General features: G+C 56.8%; 1 protein-coding gene and 2 long non-coding RNA genes across 5 annotated transcripts in view; 2 read left to right on the top strand and 1 right to left on the bottom strand.

The window, feature by feature from the left end:
- Nucleotides 1-20,623, top strand: part of LOC308572294 — a 79,904-nt gene that overhangs the window by 50,265 nt on the left and 9,016 nt on the right. The window lies entirely within an intron of this gene.
- Nucleotides 4,238-14,436, bottom strand: PCOLCE (procollagen C-endopeptidase enhancer). Its single transcript, XM_081167973.1, has 9 exons — nucleotides 14,268-14,436; nucleotides 13,384-13,492; nucleotides 12,792-13,053; nucleotides 10,230-10,354; nucleotides 9,847-9,983; nucleotides 7,912-8,186; nucleotides 6,415-6,486; nucleotides 5,610-5,780; nucleotides 4,238-4,577 (listed from the first exon to the last, which is right to left on the bottom strand). Exons 1-9 carry the CDS (start codon nucleotides 14,348-14,350, stop codon nucleotides 4,417-4,419), a joined length of 1,395 nt encoding a protein of 464 aa, XP_081024099.1. The 5' UTR covers nucleotides 14,351-14,436; the 3' UTR covers nucleotides 4,238-4,416.
- Nucleotides 12,556-20,277, top strand: LOC308572283. Of its 3 annotated transcripts, XR_014001661.1 has the most exons (5): nucleotides 12,644-12,658; nucleotides 15,422-15,692; nucleotides 17,570-17,695; nucleotides 18,814-18,978; nucleotides 19,854-20,277. It is a non-coding gene; the product is annotated as an uncharacterized lncRNA (long non-coding RNA). The 3 variants fall into 3 exon arrangements; XR_014001660.1 differs by lacking the exon at nucleotides 15,422-15,692 and having other exon boundaries at nucleotides 12,583-12,658; XR_014001659.1 differs by lacking the exons at nucleotides 15,422-15,692; nucleotides 18,814-18,978 and having other exon boundaries at nucleotides 12,556-12,658.

The raw sequence follows: 20,623 nt of genomic DNA, 5'->3' as shown, positions 1-20,623 counted from the left end.
ACAACAGAGCCCCGAGCCAGCCTGGCCTGCGCGCAAGGAGCTCAAGGCGCGCATCTCTCCCTGGGTGTGACCTTGGGGGGGCGGTCCCTGCCTTCTCTCAGCCCCCCGTACCTGCCTCGCAGGGCTGTTGTGGGGACTGAATGGGGGTCGAGGAGAACCAGGCACGTCGCCACCTGGAGCTTGGGGGGAAAGGAGGGATATCCGAGCCACAAGCAAGGTGGTCGGAAGTGGGGCCGGGTTAGGGCTGCAGCGTGGAGGCCCCAGAGAGCTCCGTGGGTCCCTGGGATGCGCGGGAAGGGTGATAAGTGGGAGCCTCCGCAGCCTCGATGGGGCAAGAAGAGGGCAGAAGCCATGGGTGGCGAGGACCTCCCCACATCCTCCTCCGGAGCTGCGTCTTCGGTGCAGACCGAGAGAAAGAGGCGGAGGGCGAGGCGCTGCCCCACTCGCCAGGCAGAGACTGCGCGCTCAGGGTGGAGGCGCCTCCGGGTCTTGGGAAAGCTCTCCCCACCTCTGTTCGTGGGGTTCAGTGCGAGAGCTTTGGGTGCTACTGCGGGGTCTATCCCAGAGTCAACAAGCCGGCCCACGTCCTCGTGCCTCCGCTGGGAACCCCACGGCTACGCCTTTCTCAGATGCCTTTGCCACCCTCGGGCAACCGAGGAACCGCCATGGATAGTACGAGCCAAGGAAACGCGCAAGAAGAGCCCCAGCAGCAGCTGGGTCAGGCCCATAAAATGGCAGTCCGGGTCATCTAGGGAATCCTCCGGTTCTCATAGCGGCCGACCAGGCGCTTCCAGAGCTTGTGAGCTGCCCTGAAGTGCCAAGGTGACGGGCCCTGGCTTAGACGGGCATTTGAAAGGGCATCGTGGGGCCAGTCCCACGAGGAGGTGAGGTCTCTATGTGGAACCAGGCAGAGGGCCTTCTCGGTGGTGGCGCCCTCCCACCAGATGTCAAAGAAATGAACAACTAGAAGACATCTGAAGGCAGCCCTGTTCAGGGAAGCTTTTCATGTTTGATGAATTATTGTATTGTAAAATTTTCCTGGAAATATTATTATTATTATTATTATTATTATTATTATTATTATTATTATTATTATTATTATCTCTACCCTCGCTAGACTTCTTTCTAGCGGTCACCGTGAGAACTGGATGCTGGACGATCCGATCCAGCGACTGCAGGGCTCCCTTGCTGTGGGGCCGCGGGGATATCAGCCTGGCCTGCCCCACCGCGTCTCTCCTGCCCATCTCCTCCTGGCTATTTTTAGGCACATCTCCCACGGAGGACTTCGGGTCCCGGCGCAAGGAAGGGACGGCCCGACCTTGCAGACGGACGTGGCCACCTGCTCCTCCCAGGCCTGGCTCGGGGGTCGCTCGGGGACAGGCGCGGGGGGGGGGGGCGGCGAGAGGGGAAGGCCAGGCGCTTTCTCTGCAACGAAACCTCCCTTTCCCCCCGCAGTCCCGCTTGCGGACACAAGGCGGCGACCACGACCCACTTTGCAAATAGGCACCACCTGAGAAGACCTAAATTGGAAGGCAAGTGATGATGGTGGACAGCTGGAAGCGGCAATGGAACGGGGCGGGGAGGAAGAGGAGGAGCCAGGACGCCTGGGTTCCCTCATCAAGGTGGTGCGTGTGGTCCCAGTAGATTAGAACAGGTAGAATTAAAGTACCGTTGGAAGGGACCACGAGGGTCATCTAGTCCAACCCCCTGCAATGCCCAACGTGGGGCTCGAACCGGCAACCCTGAGATTAGGAGTCTTGTGCTTTACCGACTGAGCTGTCCTGGAACTGGAATAGTGTGGGGCTAGAGCTGTGGTCAGAGTATTGGCCTGGGAGAGAGGTCAGGGTTCAGCCCCCGCCCCAACTTCTCCACAAAGCTCATTGGGTGTGACCGTGAAGGCCCATCACACTGCCTATCAGCCTCACCTACCTCGCAGGGTCGTTGTGGAGACTAAATGAGGAGAGGGAGAAGGACCTTGAGATCTTTGGAGAAAAAAGTGGGAGATCAGGGAGGCAACGGTGGTCGCTGGGTGGGTATCCATGCTTTGTGATGCAGCAGCAAAAAAAGCTAATGCTATTCTAGGCGGCACCAACAGAAGTGGCCGATGAAGAGAAGTTGCAGTACCACTCTATTCTGCCACCGTCAGACTATTCTCGGAGTCCTGTATCCAGTTCTGGGCACCCCAGTTTAAGGAGGAGATGGACAAGCCGGAAAGTGTGCAGAGGAAGGCGCCAGGATGATCAGGGCCTGGAAACCAAGCCTTGTGAGGAACAGTTGAGGGAACTGGGTGTGTTTAGCCTGGAAAAGAGGAGGAGATATGAGAGCCACCTTCAAATATCTGAAGGGCTGTCCCGTGGAAGATGGAGCAGGCTTGTTTTCGGCTGCTCTAGAGCGCAGGACCCGAAGCCACGGCTTCACACTGCAGGAAGGGAGATTCCGACTAAACCTCAGGAAGAACTTTAGAAGCCATTTGACAGTGGAAAGATGGCGGACTCGCCTTTCCTGGTGGCTTTGAAGCAGAGGCCGAATGGCCACTTGTCAGGGGTTCTGGCGCTGTGACTCTTGCACTGCAGGAAACCCTTGGGTCTCTTCCAACTCCAAAATCTCTAAATTCTTGCCTCATGCTTCCCCCATGGGAGGAGCAGCTGCTTTAGAAGGTGCTTTGTAGTCAGACCATTGGTCTATTCATCTCAGTATTGTCCACACCAGCTGGCAGCAGCAGCTCTCTGCGATGTTCCTTTTAGGCAGAGAGTCTCTCTCCACCTGCTCTACCCACTGAGCTACGCCCCTTCCCCTCATTTCGCAGCGGCAACCCAGAAGCGCTTGCAACTTGCAAGGCGCAGAGCAGGCCGGCTGGGAGCCAGGCGGCCTGCTTCCTCTGCAAGGCTTGGAGACGGGCCAAGAGGTTTTTGCAGCCAGGAGGAGACGTCTTCCACAGGCCTGGCCTGGGGTCCTGGCTCCAAACCCCGTCTGGAGGGTGCTCTCTCCCCCTTTGCCTGCGCCCTATATTCCGCCTTCCTCCCCACCCCCAGCTCCTCTCCCAGGGGGAGTTGGCCGCCCTCGCAACTCAAGTGATGTGGCAGAGCTTTGCGGTTTCCCCTTGGCCGCTCTGCGCCCGCGTGGGTGGAAACTTAATCTGCTCTTTCCTCTGGAAAGCAGACGTCGCCAGCAGCTGCTGTTTGCGAGGTGGTGGGGCTTCTCGTTGCCCCGTCTCCCGTTGCCCAAAGAGCAGCTTTTGCCCCCTCCAGAGGTTGGAGTTTGGGGCTTCCATCGAGGGCTTTGCACCTTTACATCTGTCACACCTCACACAGGGCAGAGGACTGGACAAATTCACGGAGGAAGAGGCTAACAATGGCTTGTAGCCCAGATGGCTGAGCCTTGCTCCCACAGCTGGAGGCAGAGATGTTTCTGAATGCCAGTAGCTGGTAACAGCAGGAATGGGGAGAGCAGCTCTTGTGTTCAAATCCTGCTTGCAGGCTTCCCATGATGGGCATCTGGTTGGCCCCTGTGAAAACAGGATGCAGGGCCCCCTTTGGGCAGCCTGGCACTTCTGATTCCCTCATGCGTTTCCCTTGGAGCTATTACTTCACAGTGGTGAACTCCTGTTGCTCAGTCCCTGCTCCTGCCAACCTAGCAGTTCGAAAGCACATCAAGTGCAAGTAGATAAATAGGTACCGCTCTGGCGGGAAGGTAAATGGCGTTTCCGTGTGCTGCTCTGGTTCGCCAGAAGCGGCTTAGTCCTGCTGGCCACATGACCCAGAAGCTGTACGCCGGCTCCCTCGGCCAGTAAAGCGAGATGAGCGCCGCAACCCAGAGTCGTCCACGACTGGACCTAATGGGCAGAGGTCCCTTTACCTTTTTTTTTAACAGGGATGAGAGCTTAGCCATCCTCCCTACTGTGTCCGACCCCCAACTAATAACTGCATTCCTGCATTGCAGTGGGCTGGACTGGATGACCCTTGGGGTCCCAATTCTACAATCCTACGATTTCATGAATTGTGCACCCCTTGCTAACACAAGCACGCCAGAGAATCCACCCGCCGCAGGAGCGGGCTCCCAAGTCGCTGTGTCACCCCCTTGCCCCACAGACCAAGGCAGAGGGCTTATGAGTGCTCTGTATGTGACCCCCAAGCTCCTGGGTGGGTGAGGGTCAGGCATCAAGGGGTTCCCGGCGCCAAAGAGAATGAGGGAACGTGGATTCTCGCCATTCCAACACGGAGAAATACGGAAGCAGATATGTAAAAATACATTTAAGAGAGACTTGCGTTTAACACTCAGACCTCCCTAAACACAAGCGCAGGGCGGTGTGCGGGTACATTTCCCCTCCCCTCCCCCGTTCATTGGCTATATGGAGGCGGGTGCCGCTGGGCACCCCCGGGGTGGCTCTGTCCGTAAGGGAGACGTGGCAGCGCAGGCTCAGGTCCTGTTCCTGGCAGCTGGCGGGGCGGTACAGGGGCGCTTGGCGAGGTTGGTGAGGATCTTGTGCTGCGGTTGGCGGAAGGGCACCACGAAGCTGGTGGGGGGGAGCTGCCCGTTCCTGTCTGCGCCGACTTTGCCCATGAAGACGTAGTTGGCACCTGCAAGGGGAAAAGGAATGGTGTTATGTACTGAGTTGAATAGGATCCAAATTGCAGCAGTCTGATTGGTCCTAGAACAATAGGACCCAGAATGCAGCAGCCTGATTGGTCCTCAGGAGCCACCCAATCCAGCTCCAGGCGGAAAGGAATCTGCAACCTGATTGGCCTACAGGAGAATCCCAGAATTAGCCAATCACATTTATTGTGTAAATAATGTATATAAAGCAGACATTCTGGAGGAACGTCCATTCCTCCTCACCACTATGAGCTGAATAAAGAGCATGAAATCCACTCGACTCCGAGTATATTTCAAATACAGTGGACAGTCGGGTTGAGAACGTGATCCTTGCGGGAGGCACATTCGCAACCCACAGCGTCCACAACAAGCAGCACCGCGTCTGCGCATGTGCGGGTTGCGATTCGGCTCTTCTGCGCATGCGTAAAGCACAATTTAGCGCTTCTGCGCGTGCGCCGAAACCTGGAAGCAACCCATTCCAGTACTTCCGGTTTTCGGCGCGTCCGTAACCCAAAAATGTGCAACCTGAAGCGTCTGTAACCCGAGGTATGACTGTAATACATGGAGCCCCTGGGAGAGGAGGCAGGGTGGGCCTCAGCTGGCCGGCTGGGTGGGAGCCCCTTCGCGTAGGCCCAGAACTGATGGCAGAGGGACTTCTCTGCCGCGTGTGGAAGACGGAGCCCACTCGTTTCCTGCTGCCCCACAGGGTAAGACTTGAACCCACACCTCCAAATTGCAAGGAAGGAGATTCCCACTAAACATAGAGTTAGAATGCCCTCACAAGGTGGTGGTTTCTCCTAGCTTGGAGGCTTTTAAGCAAAGGTTGGCTGGGCATCTGCCAGGCCTTCTCTAGCAGTGATTCCTGAAGGCGTGGCGGGGGCTGGACTGGATGACCCTCTGGGGTCCCACCCTACAGTTGTATGATCTCAAGGAGCTCTCTCGCCCCTCTGCAGAGTTTGCGTAAGGAAACAGCGGAAGGAGCTGGTGTGGGATGGGTGAGTGTGGGGGTCTCTCACCTTTCTTGAGGATGGGGCACTGCCGGCAGGGGGCCTCGAAGCGAAGGGTGGCTGCGCTGCCCTCGGCGGGGAGGCTCAGGGCTCCTGCCTTGTACGTATTTGCGAGGGCGACGGTGACGGTGACCTTGTTCCCTGCCCCTCGCACGGCCGTCTTCACTGTCCCAGAGATCACTGCAAAAGCGCCGTTGGAGGGTGAGGGGCTGCCAGAACGGAGGAGGACCCCTCCCAGGTTTGAGGCAGAGCAGCCGGTGGTTCCCAAAAATTCCTGGAGGACCCCCACCCCCTTCGTCCCAGGATCTCGTTCCCATTGCCCCCTACCCAAAATGCTATAAAAGGCATTATTCAGAACAGCAGTTTGCTGCACCCGACTTATCAAAACACTTGCATTTCACCACACATTCGTTCAAAACCCAGTTAAAACTAATTAACTCCATAAAACTGATGACCAAAACTTGATAGTCATTGGCACCTCAAGCGCCCCCCTGCTGCCCGCTTGCCGTTCGCACCCCCTATGTAATTCCACCCCCCCCAGGGGGCAGGAGCACTGATCTAAGAGGCTATGGGGTCTCACTCCAGGGACATTTGGGGCTCATTCTGATTGACAGCTCACCCCAGCCACTTCTCTTCTGCCCCGCCCCCCCGGCTGCCCAGTTTCATTTCCAGGAGCTGGCAGAATGAGGGTGTGCACATTTCCCCACTTTGCCCCCCTGCACCTGTTCAAATGGGGGTTGGAATAGATGACCTTTGGGGGCCCCTTTTCATCATGATTCCATGATGCCCCCTCCCGCTTTCCTCAAGCGCTCACCAAAATCGCTGGCGCAGAAGTTGCTCTGGAGCGTTCCTGTCCGGCGGCACTTGTCTGGGCAGGTGATCTCACCTGGGGGGGGGAGAAATGGAGGAGAAGAGTAGAATTGAGACAAACCCTCCAACCAGTACTCTGCACATGCTCAGGAACACGTCCTCAACGTCACCTGCAGCAGGGCAGCTTAGGAAACTTTTACCTTGCTTCCTGCTTGGGCATTCAGAATGCACATTATGCATTGCATAATATAAAGGATGCGGACAATTTTGTGGAAATACTTTACGGATAAGTCTGAAGAACAGCAACTACCAAAGCCAGATTGGACTCTGGCAAACTAAACTAGATTCATCTGTCCCGGAGGGGAAGAAACGGGGATTTTCATTTTTGTATCCTTCTCCCTCTTTTTTTTTGGTCATTGTTATATATTGGAAATCAATAAAACTATATTTATTTTACAAATAACACATCCCAGGAGAGAGGCCTGGTAGCCCCAGGGGAGCCTGGCCTGCTGCAGACCATGGACAGTGGGGCTTTTTAGCTTGGAGAAAATGTGAACAAGAGGCGACACGATAGAAACTTATAAAAATTATGCAAGGCAGGGAGAAAGTGTGGAGAGGAAAGTTTTTCTCCCTCTCTCAAAGCACTGGAAATCATGGACATCCAATGCAACTGAATGCTGGGACATTCAGGACCGATAAAAGAAAGTTAAACTGCGGAACTCCCTGCCACAGTAGGCAGGGATGGCGACCATCTTAGATGGCTTCCAAAGAAGATGAGACAAATCCATGGAGTAGAAGGGGGCTCCCCCCCCCAATTATTGTTTTCCCTGCAAATCCAAGAACATATTCCTACAGTAACTTGCCCAGCGCTGCATTCTTATTAAGTTTCACATGCAGTACACAGTATGCATAGCTTCCAACATTGATCCAAGTAAAATAGGGACAGCGTACCCAAGGAAAATCAGAATATTCAGGGGTCATAACAGGAACCCGGGACAGCTTCTGTGAATCTGGGGCTGTCCCTGGAAAATAGGGACACTGGGAGGGTTTGCAGTAGACAAGCAATGCATTTATTCATGCATTATCGATATTTATAAAGGAAAAGAATTGGGGCGAAGTCTCACCCAGAGTGCCGACCCCTGAGGTGCTTTCTGTGGCGAGGGAGGCGTTCCGGCGGAGCCACATTCCAAATATTATTTAACCGGATTTCAAGGGGGATTTCTATGGATTGTTTGCCAAGCTGGGGTTAGAGGGGATTGGCCTTGTGCTCCGATCCTGCTTGCAGGTTTCACAACTGTGAGGACACTGGACTAGATGAGCCACTTTGGGCCTGATCCGGCAGCCAGGCTCTTCCAGTGTCCTTATGGAGCTCCAGCTCCAGAGGCAGTCTACCTCGACCCCTAGGTCCTGAGGGTTATTTGGCCACCGTGGGCCAAAGGAAGCTCTGGCCGGATCCTGACACCCAGACACCGCGGTGATCCCGTCCGCAGATGCCTCTTACCTGTGGCAGGCGGTGCTGTGGGCCGTGTGGGGCTGGGGCGGGGCCTGGCGGTCGGTCTGGGGCGCGGTGCCGGCTTGGGCTTGGGGGCCACTGGCTTCCTACCCGGCTGGGCTGGTTTGGAGCCTGGGAAGACGCGTCCCGTGGGCTGAGAGACGCCTTTGTCCACTGTCTCGCCGGGGCTCTTGAAGACGTAGGAAGCCGAGAAACCGTCGGCCGTCACGCTGAGATCCGAGACGAACTGGACCAGCAGTTCATTGCCATTTGAGGAGACGGTGCTAGATGACCGCAGGGAGAGGGAAGGAATTGAGAAGAGCAGAGAAGTCCCTCCCTGGCCCCACTCTAACGTCCTGGAAGCCACATTTAGGTTGCCAGCTGGGACGGCAAAAACCTCCAAGGTCTCCTCTGTCTCTGAGATGCTTCTGGTTCCACGCAGAGGACCAGGCAGGCAGGTGAGGCTTGGTGGCCTCAAGGCGGGCAGGAGAGGGTGGTGTGTCAAGACGAAGGGCTTGGATTTGGGAGGAACCAGGATTCCTCGAATCGTAGACTTGGAGCGACCCCAAGGGTCATCCAGCCCAACCCGCTGCAAGGCAGAAAAATGCCCCCATACAGGGATCGAACCTGCGGCCTTGGCATCATCAGCCCCCCCGTGCTCTAACTAACTGAGCTGCCCAGGTGGCAGAGCAGCTTTGAGGCTGGTTGGTTGGGGAAAGCCGGTTCAGAAGGGATCTCCCCCCCAGGCATGAGCACAGAGATGGTGGCTTTAAAAGAGATGGAGGCAAATTATCGGATGAGGAGGAGAGGGCGAGGGATGGCTTGAAGCGGCAGGCTCTGCTGATGTTCTTGCGAAGATGATGAAATAGACCAAGAAATTAAATGGAGGAGTCGTAGAAGGAGGCCCTGTGAGGCCAGGGGCAGTTCAGGGAGGCCAAAGGCGATGGGGGAGAGAGATTATTTGCCAAAGCAGGCGAAAGGGAATGCTTGGTCTTAGAGGACGTGGGAATGACCTGGGGAAGGGAGAGAGCCAGTGGGAGGCCCTTATATGTGGGTGTAAAACAGGGGTTGGCAAACCAAGGCCTGGGGGCCGGATGCAGCCCCCCAGGCTCATAAATCTGGCCCACGGACCCTGCTGCCCGCTCGGTCAGTCCCCACACGCTGCGGACCCCTCTCTGTGCAGGGACTGACTTCCATCATGACGGGTGTGTCGTGGAGCTTCAGCCGGAGTTTGGCGCACCTGCTGGCCCCCCACCTGGTGCCCGGGTTGGCGCTGCTGCTGGTGGCATGCTCGGCAGCTGCGCTGGAGCAGCTGGAGGGTGAGCTGTGCGCCGCCTGCCTGGTCCTCTGCATGCGCAGCCTGCCCACCAACCTGGCCTCAGACAATGGGCTGCAGCGTGTGGTGCAGCTGTGGGACCGGTTTGGAGGGTATTCATATTTTTCAAAATATAGTCCGCCCCCCCAAGGTCTGAGGGACAGTGGAGCGGCCCCCTGATGAAAAAGGTAGCTGACCCCTGGTGTAAACTCTCCAGGAACGACGGGGAAGGGTCACTGAGGGCAGGGGGTCCAGAGAGCAAAAATCCCCCCATGGGGCAGACTCCCCTGCAAGGTTGTTATACTGAGCCCCAAGAGGACGAGGGACATACATTTGTCACTGAAATGCTCTGGGGATCTTGAGATGAGCGCGAAACGGACTCCCCTTCCTTGGAGGTTTTTGAGCAGAGCTTGGCATGTTGCGGGTGCTTCTGTTGCGATTCCTGCAGGGCAGGGGGTTGGGCTGGATGACCTCGGGGGTCCCTCCCTACCCTACAATCCTATATTTCAAAGAAGCATCCCAAAGAGGAGACACGCTGAAGCAACGAGGGACTGCAACCACCCTTAAGCTGGCTGCCAACGTGCTCCAGTCGCAACAGAAAGGGAAATTTGTGCGCAGCAAAGCTTCACCTGGGCGATTCGTCCCCGCAGAACTTGCCAATGCGCCTGGAGTCGTCTCGGTCTCCGCCGTTGAAAACGGCCACGTAGTCGTAGCGACAGTAGGTGTCGGGCTCCACGTCAAACTTCCCGAAGGTCAAGACAATCACCTGAGCCGGGGAAAAGGAGAGGGAATCAGTTCCCGTTGCGCCGGTGCGCATGGCCGGACTCATACGCTTTGCAGGCAGAGAATGGAGGTGGTTGCTGGATGCCACCCCACCCACTGCCCTAGGAAGAGAGGCCCCGCCGGAGGAAGCCGGCAAGAAACACAGAACTGCCGAGCAGAAAGGGACCCCCCAAGGTCATCCAGCCCAACCCCCTGCGACGCGGCTAAGGGGACAAGCGAGCAGCCTTACCTTGTCCTTTGGGGCAATGATGTGCCAAGAGCAGCTGATGCCGGGCGGGTAGTCGCTCTCAGGCCAGTTGGGGGTCTTGAGGGTGCCCTGGGGTTTTTCCATCTTTCCCCCACAGAACTGGTGCTCTGCAAAGAGAGAAAGAGGGGCAGGGCCGCCAAGGGGGTCAGCAGAACGGGCCAGGCCAGGGATGCTCAGAAACTCATTGTGGCCCTCGTCTCTCGAGGTGGCACAGAGGAAAACTTCTGGGTCGCCAGCTGCAAACGTGCACACAGACCCCACGGGGCCCCATGCCACCCCTCCGACACGTGCAGAGTCTCTGGGAGCCGTGGGCACAAGGTGGGCTCACACCCAGCCTTTTGAACCCACAGAGGAAGGGGGCACAAGTGTGCCAGTCGCTGCCGTGAGGGATCGCACCCGCATGCCCATGTGCAAGCAGGCAAAACCCTTGCACGCCCTCAGGCCGGCCATTCCTGCGCAAACCTCTACCCACGTGCCACATGCCAGCCAATATTCTAACCCCCCCCCCAGAAGAGCCCCCTAACTAAGCCCAATTCAGAGGCCAGGCCTGTCCTGCAGCCAGCGAGGGCTTTGAAGGGGCCAGGAATCAAAGACCCAACGGGATGGATGGGGGGGTTCAGGAAAGGAAGGGGGGTGTTTTTATTTTACTGGGGGGGGTGCAATCAAAGCTGGACAGGCGTCTTATGGTCTGAATGCTTGTTTGCTCTGCAAACAGTCCAGGGGGGCGGAGAGAGAGGCCCCCAAAGGGAGCAGAACCGCAGGGCGAAAACAGCAATTTGGGAGACCGCACTAATGACTGGTTGCAGAAGGACCAGGAATGGGAGGAAGAGACTGGTATCGCCAGGGGACGCAGGCAGAGAAAAGCGGGGGTGGGATGAGAATTTTATTTGGAGGGGCGTCCGTCTCTTCCACCCCATACTTCCAGCCCCTCCTGAGGACCCGGGATGGGGTCTCCCCCTTGTGCAGAGGACCCCCCACAAACCCTCCTGACTATGGGCTTCCAAAAGCAGCAAGGCACCCCCTGCCCACCCTTGCCCACCCCCCAAGAAGCCAAGCCAAGCCCAGGCCTTGCCCTCCTTTGAGGGGCAGGAGGGGGTCTCTGCAGCTGCCACTGCGGGAAAGAACTGGGGGTCTGATACTCACCGTCCCAATAGTCCCACGGCTCCCAGAACCCCCAGGAGTCTATATGATGGGCACCCCCTTTTCCTCGTCCCTTTGGGCGCCCTGGAAAAAGGTCCTGTGCGTTGGGATGGGGCGGGGGGGGGGAGGAAAGGGGGTGCGAGAGACCTGACCGCCCCCCTACCCTTTCCTCGTGCCACCCCAGGGTGCAGTGCGCCAGCCTCCCTCATCAGCAGCTGGTTCGGCCTGAAAACTCTCCCTGCCGGATCCTTTTTACTCGAGGTCAAAGGTCAAATGCTTGCCGTGATCCAGAGAGATTCCACAGCAGTCCCCTCTCACGCTTTGAACATTCCAGCTGGCAAACGCTCCTCTCCCAAAATACTGCCCCCTGCAAGCTATTTGTCAGTCTAACGGTTGTTGAATTAGTATTTGAGATCCAGTCCTCCTAGGATCCCATTGCTGGCTGCTTCTTGGGGGTTTCTGTGCAACGTTAATTTCAAAAGTCATCTGTGGTCCCAAAATAAGGAGTTAGCAAATAATGAGTCATAGTTGGCAGAGCTTCTCCCAGGGGTCATCCAGTCCAACCCCCTGCAACGCCAGGAATCTCAGCTAGATCATATAGATCATATATTGATCTATGGGCTACTTTTAAAATGAGGCTGCATTTTAAATTGCATTTTAAAATTGGTGTTGTTGTTTTTCCTATTATGATTTTACTGTAATTTTATTGGTGTTAGCCGCTCTGGCTGGGGAGGGCGGGGTATAAATAAAATTATTATTATTATTATTATTATTATTATTATTATTATTATTATTATTATTATTTAGGACAGGTGGCCCCCCACCCTCTGCTTAAAAACCCCCAAGGAAGGAGATTTCCCCACCTTCCGAGGGAGTTTGTTCCACTGACAAATGGCTTTTGCCATTAGAAAGTTCTTCCTGATGTTGAGTCGGAATCTCCCTTCTTGTTACTTGAAGTCATGGGTTCGAGTCCTACCCTCCGGAGCAGCAGAAAGCAAGCTTGCTGCATCTTCCATGGGGCAGACCTTCAGATTTCTGAAGATGGCTCTAGTATCACCTTCCGGCCTCTCCTTCTCCTGGCTAAACATCCCTAACTCCCTCAACTGATCATCATCATGATCTCAGCGCGACTCACAATCTCAGGACTCAGTTTCCCTGACTATTAAATATACAATCTTGGCTTGATGGGGAAACAAGATGGGCATCCGAACTTCCTTGTTCTCAGCATGGGGGCCCAAAGGATCCTGGGTAATTTGCCAGAGGAATTGTGGGTAAGTTCGGCCAACCTGGCACCCGCTAAAAGTTTGGAACTATAACTCCCGCCAACCTGGCACCCGCCAGAAGTTTGGAACTATAACTCCCGCCAGCCCCGCGCCACCATCCGCTGCAAGTGGGGTCCCTTACCGTCGACGTGGGGGAGCCCCCCGCTGAACCACACCAGGAAGCCCCTCCCTCCGGTGCCCTCGTCAGACACCATCCGCAGCAGCATCCGGTTGCTGGTGCTGAGGACCGCCCCGGGCCGGAACGTGCCGCAGAAACGGCCCAGCCGCTGACCCTCCACGGCCGAGTGCCCGTTGTAGACCTCCAGGTAGTCGTAGCGGCAGACGGGGTCCGGCTCCATGTCAAAGACCCGGAAGGAGAGCATCACCACCTGCCCTTCTGGAACCTGGGCATGGGGGGCAAAGGGGCTGTCAGATGCCAGGGGGCGGGCAGGCTGGCAGAATCAGGGGCACCCCTGGAGAAAGGAGACTGGCACCCACACTTCGGGGGAAATAAAATCTGAAATAGCTGCAGGCAGAAGGGGAAAGGAGGAAGTTCCCCTTGCATGGCCTTAATTCAGCACCAGGATCAGGGTTCGAATCATCCCCCGGCCAGGAAACGCACTGGGAGACGTCGGTCAAGCTAGCCGGTGCCAATGGTGGGAGCTGGAGCGGGGGTACCTAACTGCGTGTCCCCCCACCCCCTGCCCAGGACCCCCGCCCCAAGGGAGAGTCACCGTGATGGTCCAGACGCAGGTCTTGCTGGGAGGGTAGTGGCTGGGGAAGCCCTCGCTGGCGATGTAGCCGTTGTCGCCAGTGTGGTCGCCCCCACAGAGGAAGATGGGTCTGGAAGGGAGAGGGAGAAGCGTTGAGAGAGGCAGGGGGGACAAGACATGCCCCACAGAACCAAGGAGTTGGACGGGCCCCCCAAAGGTCATCCAGCCCAACCCGCTGCAACGCTGGAAGAATCCCCGACTCCAACTCTGCTTTGAAACCTCCAGTGAAGGAGAGCCTGCCATCTTCCGAGGGAGTCCGTTCCACTAGGGGTCTGGGAGTTAAAGAGCCCCTGGCGTAAAGAAGCTGACTTCTTCCTTCATCCATCCAGCTCAGGCTGGCAGCAGCGGCTCTCCAGGATTTCAGACGGGGCCCTACTTGGAGGCGCCCTTCTGCATGCCAAGCAGACGTCCTGCCCCCTTTCCTAGACAGCCCGGGGCTAAGAAGGGGGCGGGCGGCGGGGCTGTGGGCGCCCCCTCCTCCCAGCCTCTCAGCCCCTGACCCAGAGCCGCCGTCCCACCCCCCCCAGCCCGCCCCCGTTCCCAGTAGCTCTCTTGACACCCCGTCCAAGAATTCCGGGAATCCGCTTGGCTCATCCCGGCTCCTGGCAGCCGGACCAGCCGCGTCTCGCCTAAACCCTTCCAGATGTGCCGCGGACGGACCCAAAATTTAGGGGGGGGGCGCGCAGCGGCAGCAGCAGTCCCCCCCCCCCGCAAGCACGCCCAGGATGTGGAACAGGGAAGGGGGCATCTCTGGCGCAAAGTCACCCCCAGCCCCGATCTTGGGGGTATTTCTTGGGATGGGGGGCTGGCAGATGAGACGGGTCGGGGGGGGGGCGCGCAGGTACCTGGTGGTGTTCCCGGCGGGGGGGTCCTGGGCCCGGGCCAGCGGCAGGAGGGCGAGCAGCAGGAGGGAGAAGTGGGGCGCCATCGTCGTCGCTTTCGGGGCGCTTCCCTGAGCTGGACGGGGCGGGCGGCGAGACGGGGACGGAGTGGCGTCCCAGCAGCGCCGCCTCCTGCTTATGGGGCGCCGGTGGGGGGAGCCAGGCGGCGGGGAGGGGCCGAGGGGGCGGGCGGAGAGCCACGGCCAGGACGAGGAGCATGTGCAGAGCGCGCTCCGCTCCGGGGAGAAAGGTTCCCGGGGGTCTCTTTTGGGAAGCCCCCCAAAGCAGATCCCGAAGGGGCGCCCTTCCCTCCCGCCTGGGGGTCCCAGCAGCGATCTCCTGCCTCCGAGCGGAGAAGGCAACACGACACGCGTCGTGAGAAGGGCGTCCCCGAGATCGCGCGGCAGTTTCGGACCCGCAGCCCCAGGAAGGAAGGGGAGCCCGGGGGTCTGGCGCGCCTCTCCTCCAGCAGCGAAGCCCACGCGGCGCCAGCGGGACCCCGAAGGATGCTGCGAGGGGCGCTTCTTTGGGAGTCGGAAAGAGACAGTGGTGGCCTAGTGGTTAGAGCCTGTCGTACCAGGACCTAGAGCGCCCTGGGGGGGGGGAACTCGGGGTATAATTGCAAAAGGAGAGAGACATACAAGATGCCCGCTCAGACGTGCATTCGTGACTAATTCATCTTTCATTTTTAAAATATAAGATTGTTATATAATCTTCCTTCGCCAAGATATCTTTTTTAAAAAATCTATCATTTGTCAATTAAAATAGCAGATAATACAAGAATATTATCTAGCTCGGAGTTAAATTCATTTTGGAACAAGAAGAGTAGAATACTAGGATCTTAGGACAGTAGAGTTGAATGAGGGACACCCAGGGGTCATCCAATCCAACCCCCTGCGATGCAGGGATCGCCGCTACAGATCCCGGGCAGGTGGTTTAAATTTTCTGCTTAAAAACACCCAAGGAGGAGAGTTTAAGTGCATAAGCATGATTTACTATTATTATTATATTATTATTATTATTATTATTAATGATCAAATAATGATTATGGAGTCTTCCGGTCGCTTAATATCATTAATAATAATAATAATTACTATCATTAATTACGCCCAATGGAGGCGCCAGAAGACTCTTTCAGATGGGCGACCCCCGTCTGAGGGAACCTCCGCCCTCTGTGTGTGGCGTCATAGGAAGCTCCCGCCAATCATGGCCGGGTGGGCGTGGCTTCGTTGCCACGACAGGAAGGCGGCGGCGGCGATCAGTGGAGGCGCCTGACCAATAGAAAAGCGGGAAAGGGAGAGCCCCGCCCACCAGGGGGCCAGAAGAGGAAGCAGTTGGACCAATCGGGAGAGGGGAGGGCGGACGGACAGGAGGAGGAGGCAGCAGCTGGTGAGAGAGGGGCGGCTGCGGGGGGGGGGTGGAGAGAGGGAGGGAGACACGTGGAGGGACCCCCCAAAACAATTGGGGGGCGGGCTTGGTCAGTGCCCCCTCTGCCCTCCGCAGCAGCCAGCCAGGGGCTGGGAATGCTCCTGTCTGGCCTGCCACTCGGGGCAGAGACCTAGGCAGCCCCTGGGTGGGGGCCGCGGGGGGAATCGGGGGTCCCGGAGCTGAGAGGGGGTTTGCTGCACCACCACCTTCTCTCTCTCTCCTGGCCTCCTAAGAGCCCGGCTGGATCAGGCCCGTCCAGTCCAGAATCCTGTCCTCACAGTGTCCAACCAGATGGGGAACCCGCAAGCAGGATCCGGGCACGAGAGCAACTCTCCGCTCCCGCAGTTTCCAGCAACTGGAGTTCAGAAGCATTGCTCCTGGTCCTGAATGGGGCAGTTGTGCCCCTGAAGGACCAGGTGCACAGCCTGGGAGTCATTCTGGACTCACCGCGGTCCATGGAGGCACAGGTCAATTCTGTGTCCAGGGCAGCTGTTTACCAGCTCCATCTGGTACGTAGGCTGAGACCCTATCTGCCTGCGGACTGTCTTGCCAGAGTGGTGCATGCTCTGGTTATCTCCCGCTTGGACTACTGCAACACGCTCTACGTGGGGCTACCTTTGAAGGTGACCCGGAAACTGCAATTAATCCAGAATGCGGCAGCCAGACTGGGGACTGGGAGCGGCCGCCGAGACCACATAACACCAGTCTTGAAAGACTGGCTCCCAGTATGTTTCCAAGCACAATTCAAAGTATTGGTGCTGACCTTGAAAGCCCTAAAGGGCCTCAAAGGCCCAGTAGACCTGAAGGAGCGTCTCCACCCCCATCGTTCTGCCCGGACACTGAGGTCCAGCTCTGAGGGCCTTCTGGTGGTTCCCTCACTGCGAGAAGTGAGGTTACAGGGAACCAGACAGAGGGCCTTTTCGGTAGTGGCACCCGCCCTGTGGAATGCCCTCCCATCAGATGTCAAGGCAATATGCAGCTATCCTATCTTTAAAAGACATCTGAAGGCAGCCCTGTTTAGGGAAGCTTTTAATGTTTAATGCTGTACTGTTTTTAACACTTGATTGGGAGCCGCCCAGAGTGGCTGGGGAAACTCATCCAGATGGGCGGGGTACAAATAATAAATTTGATGATGATGATGAAGACAGCTGAAGGCAGCCCTATTTAAGGAAATTTTTAATGCTTAATGCTGTACAGTATTTTGTTTTTAATAGTTGATTGGGAGCCCCTAATAATAATAACAATAATAATAATAATATTTGCAGACCCTGCAGAGCCCCCCACCCCTCTGGGGCGGGGCTGCTGCAGCTGCTCCAGGGTTGGGGCATCCCTCTGTGGGGAGGGGGACGCAGGAGCCGAGAGAAGAAGCGGGCGGAGGGGGGTATTGGGGAATTAAGAAGCGGGGCGATTGGAGCAAGGGAGAATAAGGGACCCCCACACCACCATCCAGGGTGGGTGGGTTCTAATGCCACCTGGCGATGCCCCCCCCATTCGAGGCGCAAGAGTGTTCCGCTGTTGTGCTGCCGTCTCCTTCCCTTTGGGCATCCGGATGCCCACTCTGAGGACGGCAGACTGGGCAGGAACCCCCCCCCTTTCGATGCCCTTTTGCCTTCCTGACTCTTACATCCTAGGACTCTTCCCCCAGCGCTGGGGGTCACCCTGGGCCTAGAACCTTTGTTCCTCTGTGCATACGCAGAGTGCATTTCCCAGCCTGCCGACCCTGGGCAATGACGGCCTCTCCCATAAAGGGGGAGAGGACTTCATGCTCAGAAGACAGCTGAGGAAACCTCTGGGAATGGATCGATGCCCACAGACACCTCCTTCTACCCCTTGCCCAGGAACACCTGCTGGCGGAGAGCAAGCGACGACCCTGCGCCCAGGAAGCAACCAGCCTGGCCCGGCAAGGAGAGGGCAGCAGCGGGCGATCGTTCGTCATGGGGCACCCCTCTCTCCACGAGGCCTGGGTGAGTCTCTTGTGGGTGAGGGAGGGAGCAGAACGGGGTCCAAGAGGCTAGTTCCTGCTGTGGCAGGACTGCCCCATGCCCACCTGTAGCTGCCCCACACATATCAAGGCCCAGGGTCCCTCTAGCTGCTGACCGGGAGTCTATAGTTCGCCACCCCCATTGAGACATGCAGCCGGTGTAACAATCTGCTATATACGAAGGCACCGGTATTAAATAAGAAATGTGAAGCGCCATTGACTGGGTATCCTTGCGGTTTCGGTGGCAGAGGTTGGAGGGGCTTGAGGTTACCTGAAAGAGGGTCCCGCTTCAAAAGCAGGTCAAAGGTTATCTGTGGGAAGGGGCTGCAGCATTTGCTCTGCAAGGCAGAAGGTCCTGGATTTGGCCACCAGGCAGGGCTTACATGAAACCCTGAAGGCTAGCCAGAGGGCAGACCAGCAGTGGGGACACTTCTGGCCCCCCAGATGTTGCAAGACTCCAGTTCTCCCCATGCCTGGCTGCTGACCGTAGGGGTGGGAGATGGGGGTGGGAAGCGGATCTGTATTTATTTACTGCATTTCATGTCTTGCTTTTTGTGGTTCTCTTTTCCTCCTCGTTAATCCCCACAACTCCCCTGCGAGGTAGTTGAGGCAGTGATAGGGGAAGTGGGAGGATTCGAACCCTGCTCTCTCCCAGCTCAGAGTCCAACACTTGAACTTATTACAACACAATGGCATCTTGAAAGGAAAGGAGCAGACTTTCCTCTTAAAGGAGCCACACAGAGGTGGAACGGCAGGCTGAGTTAAAGGTGGGGTGGGGGAGCCCTTGGCAGCCCCCTCTTGTTGCTCCCACCCACCAAGGGGGCATGTGTGGATCTCTCCAAGTTCCCCATCATCCCGGAGAGGTCAAACTCCATCTCCCGAAGCGGCATTTGCATTCACAGAGTTGGGAGGGAACCCCAGGGGTCATCCAGCCCAACCCCGCTCCCGGCAAGGCAGGAACCAGCAGCCGCAAGCTGAGAGCACGGCTCTTCCTTTCCCCCTCTCTTCTCTTTGGAGACAACCCTTCTCCCTGCTGCAAACGGAGACACAGACCTCTCTGCTTCTTTCTGCCGGTTTGCCAACTTCCCTCCTCCCTTCCAGGCCGCGCTGAGCCCATCCCTCCCCGGATCTTCGTCCTCTACCTGGCGCTGGCCGGCACCTGCTTGGTTCTCCTGATGCTGCCCCTGGAGGGTCAGCCAAGCCCGTTGGTGCCCCCTGCCCTCCACGTCACCCTCCCCCAGAAGCTGGTGGCTGCTTATGTCCTCGGTGAGAGCTTCTCTGGGGAATGGGATGGGGGGGCGTCTCTCGCACTCAGATCCGGATTGCACTGGTTGGCCACTGTGAGGACAGGATCCTGGACTAGATGGGCCCCTTTTGGCCTGATCCAGCAACCAGGTTGCTTCTTTTATTCCTTATATATTGTATTCAATTATGGCGTTCAAATAGTTCTACAATAAAATGCAATATACAGGAAGCGATTAAAATGCAAAATAAAAAACCGTACAGCATCTAGCATGCAGCACGGTACCATGACTGCCACAGGGGGCGAAATCTGCTCAGCAATTTTCCAGTGGTCCTCAGGGTAGAATAAGAGAATCGTAGAGTTGCCAGGGACCCCCAGGGGTCATCCAGCCCAACCCCCTGCATGCAATGCAGGAATCTCAGCTGACACATCCAGGCCTGATGGCCATATCCAGACTCTGCTTAAAAACCTCCAAAGGACGAGAGTTCACAACTCCCAAGGAAGGCTATTGAATGGCTCTTACTGTTGGGGGAACGGGGACATTTGCAATTTACTGAGTTAGGCCAAGTTCCTCCATCCTTCCCAACGGCTGGTGTGAGGAGTGGTGGAGGGATATTCCCATCATGCTTTGCTCAAGAGCATCCACTAGAGCAGAGACTATCCATCTCCCAAGAGCACTGTTTAGGGAAGCTTTTAATGTTTGATACATTACTGTATTTTAATATTGTGTTGGAAGCCGCCCAGAGTGGCTGGGGTATAAATAATAAATTATTATTATTATTACTAGTCACTGCATGATGTTTTGGACCTCAGCCCTCTGGGGGCTGATGGGATTTGTGCTCCTCCCTGGGATCAAGGCGAAAATTCCTGATCTCCACCTCTCTTCCTCTTCTTCCAGGCCTCTTAACCATGGCATTCCTGAAATCCTGACCTCCTGGGGGACAGCTTGACCAGTAGGGCAATGAATCCTCTTCTCTTCCTCCCCACCACCAATGGGATCTGTGCCCGCCTATCCACCATGGCTGTGGACGGAAGGCGAGCGCCCTGTCTCACCAGGGTCATCCACGCTTCCTCCGAGTGCGAATGCTGACAGCCTTTTTTGCAAGCCCTGGTTGTTCTTTCTCCCCGCTGGCTGGGCCTGGAAGGTGGAGAGACTTCGGGGGAATGGGTCTGGGGTGCAGCACCTTGAAAAGGGGCAGGAGATTTTGGGGGCACGGGAGATCAGGCCAGGCCACGCCACCAGCAACGCCTTTTTGACATGTTGAAATAAAAGCGAGGCACCCGAACGGAGGAGGCGGTGTGCTGCGAGGCATCACAATTCACCAGCTGTGTCTTGTCTGGACGAGAGGCTTGCGGTGGGGGGGCAGGAGGGGAAGCAGCGTCCTCAGCAAGGCGCGAGGAACAGAAAACAGGAGAGGGCTTGACCTGTGGGGTTGGCAGCCAAGAGAAACAGGGATTTGCGTCACCAGGGAGGGAAGGCGGGGAGACTCGCGTCCTGGTTTTGCTGAGCAGGTCAGAAAATGGGAGGCTCTCTGGTGGGGGGCTTGGGAGGGTCTGCCCTGCAGTGCTCCCAAGGGAGTCCATCCCATAGTCAAACGGCCCTTGTGACTCAGTTATTCCTTCCTTGCAATATCAAGCCCTGAATTCAAGTCCTACCCTCTGGAGCAG

The sequence above is a fragment of the Podarcis bocagei genome (assembly GCF_964188305.1).
Source record: "Podarcis bocagei genome assembly, chromosome: 13".
NCBI lineage: Eukaryota > Metazoa > Chordata > Lepidosauria > Squamata > Lacertidae > Podarcis > Podarcis bocagei.
This window is presented reverse-complemented; position numbering and strand designations above follow the sequence as displayed.

Excerpts from the sequence above, each read along its gene's own strand:
- PCOLCE (XM_081167973.1), bottom strand. The coding sequence starts at position 14,350 with ATGGCGCCCCACTTCTCCCTCCTGCTGCTCGCCCTCCTGCCGCTGGCC. Across the intron at positions 5,781-6,414 it reads CTTCTGCGCCAGCGATTTTG|TGATCTCTGGGACAGTGAAG; the intron begins GTGAGCGCTTGA and ends GCGCTTTTGCAG. Across the intron at positions 4,578-5,609 it reads GTGCCCCATCCTCAAGAAAG|GTGCCAACTACGTCTTCATG; the intron begins GTGAGAGACCCC and ends TTCCCCTTGCAG.